The sequence below is a fragment of the Strigops habroptila genome, chromosome 1, assembly GCF_004027225.2.
Source record: "Strigops habroptila isolate Jane chromosome 1, bStrHab1.2.pri, whole genome shotgun sequence".
In the NCBI taxonomy this organism is placed as follows: domain Eukaryota; kingdom Metazoa; phylum Chordata; class Aves; order Psittaciformes; family Psittacidae; genus Strigops; species Strigops habroptila.
Genome location: NC_044277.2, coordinates 151,227,928 through 151,240,431, shown reverse-complemented (window position 1 = coordinate 151,240,431; position 12,504 = coordinate 151,227,928). Strand labels below are relative to the sequence as shown.

The following is a 12,504-nucleotide window of genomic DNA, read 5'->3' as shown; positions in this document are numbered from 1 at the left end:
GGTTTATTATTTTCACTGTCATTGTAGAGCAAAACTACCTATAGAACTTAATTGATCTATTTGCTGAAGAAGCTTTGTTCCTAGAATAGAGGAGAAAATCTGAAATATGTATGAGGGAACTGACAATGATCATGTCTTAGGGCTAAAACGACTTTGTAAAATGTTCACAATCTGACTCTAGTAATAGTGTAGTAGATTTCTTACTAATGTAATTTTATAATGCTTTTAATTTTTTAATTTTTGCTTTAATGTCGTAATTTTAAAGATCTTGTACTTTTTTTTCTGCATTAATACAGTAATCAGAGGAAAGATTGACTACTGGACACTAATTATTAACTATATTAACCGGCCTTATTTACATCCCCTGATGTAGTGCGTTGGCGTACCTGTCCACATCAGGTGAAATCACAGTTCTTCTGGCTTGAATAGGTTCACTTGCCACAATGTATAACTCAAAATAATACATAACATTAAAGGTGCTAACAGCATGTTGCTCGCCCTTGCTCGTTTTTACTTTGTCATCATCTTTTTTCTTAAATGAAATAACTCTGCATTTCTTCTTTCTCAGGAAGATTCAGAGAGGGCCAGGTATTCCCACCGGTCCAGTCGACATTCATATTTGGTTTGTGTTCAAACTGTATACTTTCCCATCATGGCCTTTAAAAAAAAGAAGCTTGGGGTTTGGTTTCATTCTCTTAAGGAGCGGGTGATGCTTTTCTTACTCTTCCAAGTTTTAGCAGTTTTAGAGTTAATATTTTGTCACACATGCTGTTGAAGTTCATCTGGTATTCTATTTCTATCAGTGTTAACAAGGTAGTTTATTTTTATATATGTACATCTTTACATTTAAAAAGAATCTCAGCTGTCACATTTTAATTGACTGTTTTTACTATAAATACCTCATGCTTCTTTTTCTTTTACTACATGTATTTATTTACAGTATAGATTTCTTGCTGAAAATAACTGAGTAGGTGTTTGGAACTATATGTAGTTCAACAATCAGTTATTTGCAATAACGTATATTTAATGATGATGTTTAAGTGTCATCCTTCAGTGTTATTCCAGTCTAATGTGTCTTATTTCTTTATTTAAAAACTGGGTAATCGTAATGACTTAGGCTTCAGATATTGCCAACTAGTAAGAATTAATTGGCTTGTCTTGAAGTGGTAGGGTATTAAGATTCCTATGTATGTCGTCAATTGTCTTATGATTACTACTACACATTAAATCTCACTGTCAGATGTAAAGATGCTATTAATGATCAAGCACTAGTCTAGTTTAGATAAGACTAATGAGAAAAAAAATCTCTTTTCCGTTTTCCCTATCTGTCAGAAATTCCATGAACAGGAAAATTATATTTAATAAAGTAAATACTTCTGCTGACTCAGGGATCCTGAATCAGTGCCACCTATTGAAGATGAGGAATACTGATCTGTAACATGGGCTTTCATTCCAAACTGGTGCTGATGCTCGTCTGCTCGTTGTTGTGTCCTTTCTTGCTCTTTAAGTATTACTGGGTTTCTGTAATATTCCTGGAAGAAAAAGTAGTAGTACCTTAGGATACAATTTGAAGAAGAGTTTGGTAGGATGCCAGGTTTTACTTCTTTGAGAATGTGGGAATATATTATTCATTGGTGAGAAAGACTTACCCGAATGATGCAAGGTATCCCGAAGGCTGCTAAACAGAACTGTTTATTGGCCTGGCTCTCTTATATGCTCTCTAGGTCCTATGTGGTGCTAAAGAATGGTTTTATTGAGCATTTGTAAACAGTTTCCTGTTTTTTAGAAGATCTGCCTAAAAATCAGCTTGTCATGGATCTGGGTATATAGGCCAGGAGAGGGACGAACTACTAAAATAAAAGAGTTGGGTTTGTTTAGTTTGGAAGGTAGAACAAGCTGTTTCTTTGTGTGACTTCAGAAAACCCCAAATGATTGTCACTTACTGAGAGGTTTTGGCAATCAAGTGTTGTTTTTGATTAACTGAATTGTGTGTAACATCTTGCAAGTGTTAAGCGTTTCTACTATTTATCACACAAATATGTTCACCAAATCGTTGAAATCCAATAGAGTTGACTGTTTTGCAAACAGTAAATGGTTTACAGAAAAAGCATATAAAATATGCTATGTGGCATCACTTACAAGCTTCTGAGCTGGTACAGGTTTGCTCGGAGCTGCTTTTGCCTTGGCTAACATAAAAAATATGCTAAGGTGGAGATTAAGTAATTCACCCTCAACTGAGCTCATTTTGCGGGGACTTACCTGGAATTTCTTTGACTGCCTTGGTTATTATGTGCCTTTCAGTGAAGATTAACAGTTATTAGAGCTTTTTAAAATTATATATTTATGTATTTTTGTAATTTCATTCTTAAGAGTTCTTTGGATGTCAGTGGCTCGCACAGGAGCAGAGCAAGTACCTCCAGGAGGAGAGATCTTGTGGTGTGTAGCCTGGAATGAGCATGCTCTGATGTGTTCCTATGATAACATTTTCTGTGTCTACTCACCAAAGCAGTGGTTTGGTGAAAGCATGCTTCTTAATAGAAGATGTAATTAATTGGTAATTAACTGCTGCAATGATTCATAGAATCACAGAATGGTTTGGGTTGGAAAGGACCTTAAGATCCTCTAGTTCCAACCCCCTGCCATGGGCAGGGATGCCTCACCCTAGACCATGTCACCCAAGGCTCTGTCCAGCCTGGCCTTGAACACTGCCAGGGATGGAGAATTCACCACTTCTCTGGGCAACCTGTTCCAGTGCCTCACCACCCTCACTGTAAGAACTTCTTCCTTATATCCAACCTGAACTTCCCCTGTTTAAGTTTGAACCCATTGCATCTTGTCCTATTGCTACAGTCCCTGATGAAGAGTCCTTCTCCAGCATCCTTGTAGGCCCCTTTCAGGTATTATTGGAAGGCTGCTCTGAGGTCTCCACGCAGCTTCTCTTCTCCAGGCTGATCAACCCTGACTTTCTCAGCCTGTCTTCATACAGGAGGTGCTGCAGCCCCCTTATCCTCATGGCCTTCCTCTGGACTTGCTCCAACAGCTCCATGTCCTTCTTATGTTGAGGACACCAGAACTGTACACAGTACTCCAAGTGAGGTCTCACGAGACCAGAGTAGAGGGGCAGGATCACCTCCTTCGACCTGCTGGTCACGCTTCTTTTGATGCAGCCCAGGATACGGTTGGCTTTCTGGGCTGCGAGCTCACACTGCCGGCTCATGTTAAGCTTCTCATCAACCAACACCCCCAAGTCCTTCTCTGCAGGGCTGCTCTGAATCTCTTCTCCACCCAACCCGTGGCAATACTTGGCATTGCCTGACCCAGGTGTAGGACCTTGCACTTGGCTTGGTTGAACTTCATGAGGTTGGCATTAGCCCACCTCTCAACCATGTCCAGGTCCCTCTGGATGGCATCCCTTCCCTCCAGCGTGTCAGCCGAACCACACAGCTTGGTGTCGTCGGCAAACTTGCTGAGGGCGCACTCAGTCCCACTGCCCATGTTGCCAACAAAGATGTTAAACAAGACAGGTCCCCCGAGGGACACCACTCATTACTGGTCTCCAGCTGGACATTGAGCCATTGACCACAACTCTTTGCATGCAGCCATCCAGCCAATTCTTTATCCACCGAGTGGTCCATCCACCAAATTGATGTCTCTCCAGTTTAGAGACAAGGATGTCATGTGGGACAGTGTCGAATGCTTTGCACAAGTCCAGGTAGATGACATCAGCTTTGCCCCTGTCCATCAGTTCCGTGGCTCCATCATAGAAGGCCACCAAATTGGTCAGGCAGGATTTCCCCTTAGTGAAGCCATGTTGGCTGTCGCCAGCCACCTCGTTGTTTTTCATGTGCCTTAGCATGTTTTCCAGGAGAATTTGCTCCATGATCCTGCCTGGCACAGAGGTGAGACTGACCAGTCTGTAGTTCCCTGGGTCTTCCATTTTCCCCTTCTTGAAAATGGGGGTTATTTCCCTTTTCCTGGTCATCGGGAACTTCACCTGAAGTCATTCAGTGACAGTCAAACAGTGATAGCAAGTTTGAAGGCTCAGAGAAAATTTTAAGTGATGAGTGTTCTGTCTTGAAGCTAACTTAAAGTTTGAAGGGAATTAGTCTCTCCAGTCTCTTCTAATGGCCCCAGAAGAGAAGTAAAAAGTGAAATGGCAAAGATTTTGCATCAGCCTTGTTAGGTACAAAGACGTTGCGAAAAGTTATGGCAGGAGACCTTTTTTCTCAGTTAATGTTGCAATGGTAGTACTGCAGTTAAGGCTGGAATACAAAGAGAAATTTTACTTTTCCAGAAATGGGTATTTCTGTATATTTTGTGGTATTCCTAGGTTGGGCTACCTAAATATTTGTTAGTAGACTGTTAAGCTGTTATTAGTGAAGCAAAGGTATTACAGGTTTAAGTCAAGCGTCGTGATGATAATAGTCATCTGAGTGATGTGTATTCTGTCTGCGTTCTCCAATACAGAGGTTGCTTGTTGGTAGGTAATAAGTAAAGATTAAAACTGTTTTAAAAAAAAAGAAATTGTTAAGTTAGTTAAAGGTTACAGTGTCCTATGGGTCCTGTATGGTGATACTTTAAGCAACACAAAAAGGTATAATAGTCTGTAAATTGCATTCATAATATTAAATTATTACTTAATATAGTATGACTATTGGATATATTGGAACTATTAAGATAATACAAACCCAATATGAAATCATATGAACTAAACCTGGCCTATATTAATGTAAAAACAAATTAAAAAAAATCTAAAATCAGGGAATTTTTGGTGTTGATTTGATCTCTAGAAGGAATTTTCAGATGTATCAATAGACAAGAAGAGATTACCTGTCTTGAAATCCTCTCAGTGGTTCTCATGTTGCAAATTACACTGGGTAATGCTCTAGCATGCTATTAGGATATCATGTAATTTTCTCAAGCTACCTTCAATTTCTGTTTTGTTTTGTGTTTTTATTAAAGTGTTCCAGCCTCAGAATGCCCTTTAGATTGAATAAATGTCAATCCTTTGTGTATAAGTTCTTGTCGTTAGTAGAATATGTTTTCTTATAATTTCCTTTTAAGTCTTTTTAATAATTATTTGAAAAAAAAAAAGTGGTTTTTTGGGTGTTTTTTGGTTGGTTGGTTTCTTTTAAACTTTAAATTTTGATATCATTTTCTTTCACTTCAGTGTGACAGTGCTAAGGATAGATCTGCAAGATACTCAGCCCCTGTATGTTAACACTTTGCATGTCTTTGAGTGAAGACTGCTTTTGTGCTTTGTTTTGAAGGTGTAATGACACTAACTAGCTTCTTGGAATTATTGTTCTGAAGAAGTATATATGTTTGTACTGTCACACTTTCAGACCTAGAATACCAGTGTGTTTCTAACACTTCCCATAGAATGCATGTATAAACTACTTCTGGGAGAAAATCTAATGAAGTGACATATTACAGATAGCTGTCTCACAGTAAGCACTCTTTAGTAGTTACCTGTTATGTCTAAACTTTGCAGTGAAGTGACTTATACAGATTAGACTGGAGAATACATTAAAAGTGTGCGTATGCATGTATTCTTCATTTCCATATAGAAACTTAATCTAATGGAAAATTATTTCAGTCTTGAGAAAAAACAGGTGGTTTGTATATCTTTACTTAAAAAAAAAAATAACCTGTATAGTTATGAAATGATAGTGGAGTGCATCACATTCTTATTGGCATGCCCAGTAAGATCTCTGTGTGTCTCCTTAAGCAAAGACAAGCAGCACTAAAAGGAGTATGGTAAGCAACTTAAAAAGCTGAATTTAAACAGCAGTGTTATCCGAATTAGGTACAGATAAGCAAACACAATATAGTGCTTAAAATAATGTGATGTTAAGCTTTTTTTGTTTATTCATTGGTTTTACATTTTCTGTGAAATGTGCCCACTGCCTTAAGCCAAGTCGGTGTTAATCAGAGATAAGGTTGGCTACAGTTTCACTTACCAGTTCCTTTTTACACAGCATTAGAAGTATGGCCTATTATTCTAATCATGTAATTAGAATTTTCTGGGGTTTTTTCCATTGCAGGTGATAAAAACCTTAAATCCTCATGTTTGACTTATTTATATTTTAAGATTGACAATGTTATGTAGTGGTATTAATTTTCTAAATTTTATCCTTAGAGTCATGCTTACAGTGAATCTCTCAGTTCAAGGAAGAAAGCTGCTCACTCGCATAAAGATTTATTGGTTAGTTTTCTACCATAATGTTTATTATAAATATACCGTGTAGAGTTACATACTGATACAGTTATGGATGAACTTATTAGCTAGCTGACATATGCATAAATGAGTTGAGGAAAAAAGAAGCCTCTAGTATTGACCAAATTCTGCCCTGAAGTTGAGTGTTTGAACCGTTCATGGCAGTGGAATACCATGAATGGAATGAGCTGGGTAGAAATCATGTTCTCGTGGAGGCATGGGGAGGGCTCTTGGAACTATCTAGAAGTGGAACTTCTTTGGATTAAAGTTTGTTCAGTCAGGATGGAGACGTATGTTCTATTACTTACACTTTGTCCCCTATCAGACAGAGCTACTTTAAATGTAGGTGTAAAGTGGATTGAATTTACTGTAAACCTTGATGTTAACCCAGTAAACTCTTGAGAAAGGCATGTGGATGATTGTGATCTTTCAAAAACTATTCTAGAAAGTTCAGTGTGTAACATACTTAATACATATTTTGGATGTAATTTTTCAGAGGGTTTTGGCACCGATGTCTGTGTTGAGACAAGGCTGAAATGATTTTTGTGTTTACTTATAATTATTTGTATTACAGCATTTCTCAGTGCACTTTTGAGGTGCTGTTTTCCTGTTCCCTCAGTTCTTCAATGAGTAATACGAATCTTTCTGCCTCCTGTGGCCTACTGCAATACGAAGCACTGCATTCTGAAAGCACTACTTTTTGCCATATCTTCATCTCTTTTTTTTTTTTTAACTCCTGCTTTATATGTGTATATCGGGTTTTTTCCTCACATATGCATATGCTTATATGCAGTTTGTGTAGGAAGTGTCAAAACCCAACAGAAATCAGCCAAAGTATAATTGCTAGGCTTTCATGCATACTTGGTGTAAGGAACAGTGGTAGGGTACAGATTAATGCTGATCACACAAACATCCTTCCCTAATTAAATTAAATTAGGAATTTGACCTTCTCGCTCCAAAAATGCTCTGATTCACTATGCTGACTAATGGAAAAAAGAAGATCAAATTATTAGCAAGTTTTGGCAAATATGTTCTTCAAGTATTTCATGCTACACTTGTCAGGGTTTAGATAAACGTTTTGGGGCTTTCTTATTTATTAGGGAGAAAAAACCCAAAGATGTTTACTATTTTGGTTGGGCATGGCATTAAAAATACAGGTAATGCTGATATACAGAGTACATAAGTGGTTTGGGGAGGTTTTACGCTTTATTTGCTTCAGAAAGTTATATGGATCTGGGGTCAACCATAGGGAACGTTTTTACAGCATTCTGTACAAGTTCGAAGCTTGGGAACATTGAGCAATATTAAGGTAGAAGTTCTACTTACAAGATCTACAGATGCAACCTTTGTTTCCTCTTTCTTTTCCTCCCTTCACAGAGTGGAATTTACTACGATCAAAGAAATTATAGCAGCCTTAGATATAGTAAACCAGTTCCTTCCTACCATACTCGGGTCTGTCTCCTCTTCCTATATTAATTTTTTAATGCATTTAAAATACATATGATTAGGTTTGCTTATGCTATATGAAGCAGACTTCTCTCTCTTTCCTTCCATAACACTGGAAATGATTACAGCTAATAGTTACAATTCTTGTCCTTGCTTCAAAGGGTTGCCTTTTACAAAATGGACGGATAACATGCAAGTTGCTCTGTTCTGCCTATGTGGGGTTTTAAATTTCAAATAACTTCGGTTTCGTGATTGCATGATATAAAGAAAAAACCTAGCAGCTGTGACACTTGCTTTTTAAAGTCCTATTTTTTAAAACAACAACAGAAAGTGTTAAAAGTTTAGCATCAATGTACTAGTTTCTTTTGTAGCAATATAAATGAGTCAACGGTCTGTTCTGAGATGGGTACTATCCTCCAGTACCTGCAGCTTCTGTCGTGGTCAGGTTTAAATAAGCAGCTAGAGGAAATTGATGTGTCTTTTGAAAACTACTTAATTTCCTGTCATTCTCTTCTATAAATCTGCTAAAAATACCAGATTTCTTTAATGTTTGAAAATATGATCTCAAAGATAATGGGTTTTCTTGGAGTGTTTGTCCACGCATGTCTATTATAGATGTAAAATTTAGTATTTTCTTTAGAACTTTCAGGGAATATAGAGTAATAGATTAAAACAACATTAACATACACAGAAAAAGTTTCTGACTTTTTCTATCTTTCACGCTACAGTCATCTTCTCTATGCAGCGATCCAGTGGCAACAACTAGGAGTTACAGGGTTAGTACAATGTAAAATAATCTTACTTATCTTTAGATGTTTGAATGACCCACAGAAGTATGAAATTACACTTCTCTTCATAGGTGTCTCCTTCTGTAAACACTGGTTTGATAAGAAGTATCAGTTTGGTTCGTAAGCACCATTTGCATGGTTGCCTTAAATTTGTATTGTATGGCCATAAGGCTTGACAGTATTACATGTGCTTTTTTTCCTTGTTAAAGCTGCAGCTTATGTGTGGTGTTTTGTGGAGGCATTTGGTTTAGTGTCTTTAACATTGTTAAATTGCCTCTTCAGAGCATTTTAGTAGTTGGTGGTTTACTCATCTTTTTAGAGACAGACAAGCATAGAGCTTATGAATACAACAATGATGTTGAAGAACACTGGGGTTAGAACAAATTAATCCAAGCATACTAATTAACAGCTGCATGTATAATACTAAAAAGCTATTTAAAGAAGTAAAACATTTGAACAGGAAAAAATATTGTCAGGAGATTACAGAAATTTGTGGTAAAATACACTTTAGATACTTTAAAATAAGATGCCTTATTTAAATGAATAATCGTAACGTAATAGGATGAAAACATAACCTGCATCTTTGCAAAACAAAAAGTAGATAAAAGCGCTGTAAGAATGGCTAAGGTTGCTCTACAAAAAGTTGTCTTCAAAAAGTGACATGCATGCCGGAGACCTCATGGCTTTTGCTGCTACAGCAGTTCAAATTCAACTTACACTGCCATCTAGTGACATGCTAAACCTATGTAGAAAATCGTCAAGTATTCTTCTGTAAGATTTTTATGTAGCTGCTGGGGTCGTGTGCTCTGCTTGGTTTGCAAACATAATTTACTTTTTCGGCTTTGTGCATATTCTTGAGAAAACATTAGAAGATCCACTGAGAGAACAAGACCATAATGACTGCTATTACATATAATTCTGATACGCATATAATTCTACATATGAATTCTACTAGACTTCTCTTCATTGGTGGGAGGAAAGCAGCCCGACACTGTAATTTATTTATTATATTTCCCAGGGCTGCTTTTATTATTCAATGCATAAATAGATTTCAGCCTCTTACCTTGAAACGTCCTTCACAAAAAGCTGCATGGGTGAGCTCAAAGCAAAACTGATAAGCGTACAATATACCTTCAATTTCCAGGATGGATTAAAACCCCTGAAGACTTCAGAACAGTGAAAAAGAAATTAAAATTTAAGTGTTTAATTTAATTTTATTCTGAAAATAAAGGTTTGGGGGTTTTGGGGGTGTTTTGGTTTTTGGGGTTTTTTTTACTATTTGGCTATTTTTCACGGAAATTCTTAGATTTGTATTTGGAAATAGACATCCCTGACATTAGGGGGAAATACTGCTAGAAATGTAAAAAAAATTTGTCTTTTCAAAAAGGATAATGTTAACAGGAAAAAGCACAAATGGGATAAGGTGGAGTGCATTACAGTGTATGAGTGTGGCATAATCATTTCTGAGACTGAATATAAAGAGCATTTCATTCCCTTTTTCTCAGGCATCATTGTGTGGTGATGGATTACATAGCTCATATGGTTCTCGCACCGTAAGTGTAATAGGCTTTTGGTTGTTTCTTGCATTATCTTTGTTTTCTGGAGACAAAAATCTACGGAAATGAAAAATCTACTCATCACTTCTCTTTAGCCATCTGAATACAGTTATTCCTCAAGAGCAAGCTCTGTTCGAAGTAGTCCTGTGGTGAGCGTTCCTCTTGCATGGTTTGCTGAATGCTTTACTAATGCACGACGATTATGAGTATTTACACCAGGGTTCATTTTACTCACCAACACAGATCTGATTGTTCAATTCTGCACCAAAAAAAAAGGTAATTTGTCAGAGATGCAGTTTTTAGCAAGATGTAAAGTTTTAGCAGCAGGACAGTAAAGTAGACGCAACAAGGAATTTGTTTTTCTAAACATCTCAAATATTTTTGATGTATATAATTGGAAGCAGTTGGAAACTGGAGTACAGGACATTGTTGGGGTTACCACCTTATGTCATAGTTGGGGCAGGCACTGAAACTGTTACTACAACACGTCTTTGGGGAAGAGGACTAATGCAAACTTTGTTACGTCATCCAGTAAAAAGTGGCTCATTTTTATGGGGACCAGTATTCAAAACCAAGAGAAATTTGTTCCTGGATCTACATTGTGTTAAAAGTGTCATTCCAAAGATGGCTTTTCTTGCTGCAACGTGATTTTTAAGTAGTTCTGCTCTGTTTCTGCTGCAGAACAACTGTTCTTAGTTTCATTGGTACAGCTGCCTATTTGTCATGTTGCACAAAAAAGTGTTCTGGTACGGGTTTAATTGAAATGTTGGGTCCTTTTTTCACTTTTCACATATTCCTAACAATGGTGTAGAGACTAAACAAATCAGAACAGATTTGTCAGAAACTGGGTGCTTTTAGCTACAACAGATGTCAGAATGAATTTTTGAGGGTGTAGGAAAGGGAATTTTGCTGTTGCTTTATGAAGTTCTGAAACCTAAGAGATATTAACGTCCATCTCTGAGGTCTCTTGAACAGTGAAAATAGTACTTTTCTCCTTAGTTTCTCTTAACATTAAGATTCATTTCCTTAACCTTATATAGATATATCAGATCTCAGTACGTATATGAAAGTTTGATATATTTTGCCTGTTTTTAGTGTAGTATTAGCATTTTTACCTTTCTTTTTTAGGTGTCTGTCTGACATGTAGCTTTGGGGCATAAACTTGTCTTCTATTGTAAGGCCTCTTAAAATTGTGAATGAGAGGAAGCCCAGATCATACTCACAAGTAGTAGTGTTGGGATTGTGTTGTTTTGAAGAAAAGACGTTTGTAGAGAAAAATACTAACTTTTATTTATCAACTTCTGATTGTCTAATCTGTTTTTACGACTTATAAACATTTTTTTAAAGTTAATTTTTGTAGCTTGTGTTTGGCACTATATTAGTACTAAACCCTTTGGTGTCTCTGATTGTATTTTTTATATATTGCTCCAAATGAAGAGACGAATTGGCAGAAGATATTTGTTGCTTTTAGTCTTAGATACTGTAAACTATAAGAGTAATAAGCATGCAAAGGGAGTGTATAAAAACAATGCATATGCTGACTGCAGTGTAGTACAGGTTTTATTCATGTAGACACATTTAAAATAGCAGAAATCTAGAGAAGTAAGACTTCACAGCTGTTAAACTGTTAGAAAAGCAAGACTAAATAGCACTAATGGAGATTTAAGTTTGGATTTCCTGTTTGTTTGGGTTTTTTTTAAATAAACGTTTGTTCCTTTTGTGATATCATCTTCAGTTCTTTCACCCTTCTTATCTTTTGAAGTCCTCTGATTTTTCTGGTCAAAGTGAAACTGCTGCCGACTATTTCAGTCGTTCCAACCGCAGGGGAAGCATTGTTTCCGATGCAGACGATGTCCAAGGTTTGAATAGTGTGAGTGTAACACTGGTTGTTATACTGTGGTGAATACTATGGATTTTCTTTTCATGCTCTGAAAGAGTAAATACTACAAAAGCATTCAGAATTATTTAATGGCAGATAGGTTTGTTGAGGGGATGGGGCAGGTTTTGTCATATAGAAGTGTCTGGAATCTAAATCTTTTAAAAGCATGCTGCTTTATTTGAAAGGGGATTTTGCCTATTGGTGGAAGCATGTGACAAATGTTAACACTTCATGTTTTTTGTGTGTGATAAGCTTAATCATCTCTTCAATGTAAAATGTTGGGGGTTTCTTACAGAAATTAACAATGCCTAGTGTTTTGTGTATTTTTGGAATACTACTACTTGGTTTAGTGACAAAAATAAATACTTACAACTGTGCCCTCGTTAGTTCATTTTAGTGTTCATCCAAGATGAGATTTTGTCAGGGTCACTAATGGAGCACTCATTGCTGGCTATGCTCTTGTACCAAATCCCAAGTCAACAGAGCATGTTACTTATGATGCTTTTCCTGTAAATCCCTTTAATATGAACTTTAGGCTTTGCACCAGACCTAGCTGCCTTCTCTGTTGCTGCTGTAAGTTCTAGAAATTCTTCTTTCTTGCTGTGTTTTAATAGT

At 36.8% G+C, this 12,504-nt stretch overlaps 1 protein-coding gene across 14 annotated transcripts in view; it reads left to right on the top strand.

The window, feature by feature from the left end:
• Positions 1 to 12,504, top strand: part of LRRFIP2 (LRR binding FLII interacting protein 2) — a 52,223-nt gene that overhangs the window by 18,706 nt on the left and 21,013 nt on the right. For 8 of the 14 annotated variants that reach the window (XM_030481669.1, XM_030481673.1, XM_030481622.1 and 5 more), the window contains exon 4: positions 569 to 622. The exons of the other annotated variants lie outside the window; for them this stretch is intronic. In XM_030481669.1, the coding sequence (XP_030337529.1) occupies positions 569 to 622 (54 nt within the window). The remainder of the gene's footprint in view (positions 1 to 568; positions 623 to 12,504) is intronic. 14 annotated transcript variants of the gene reach the window in all.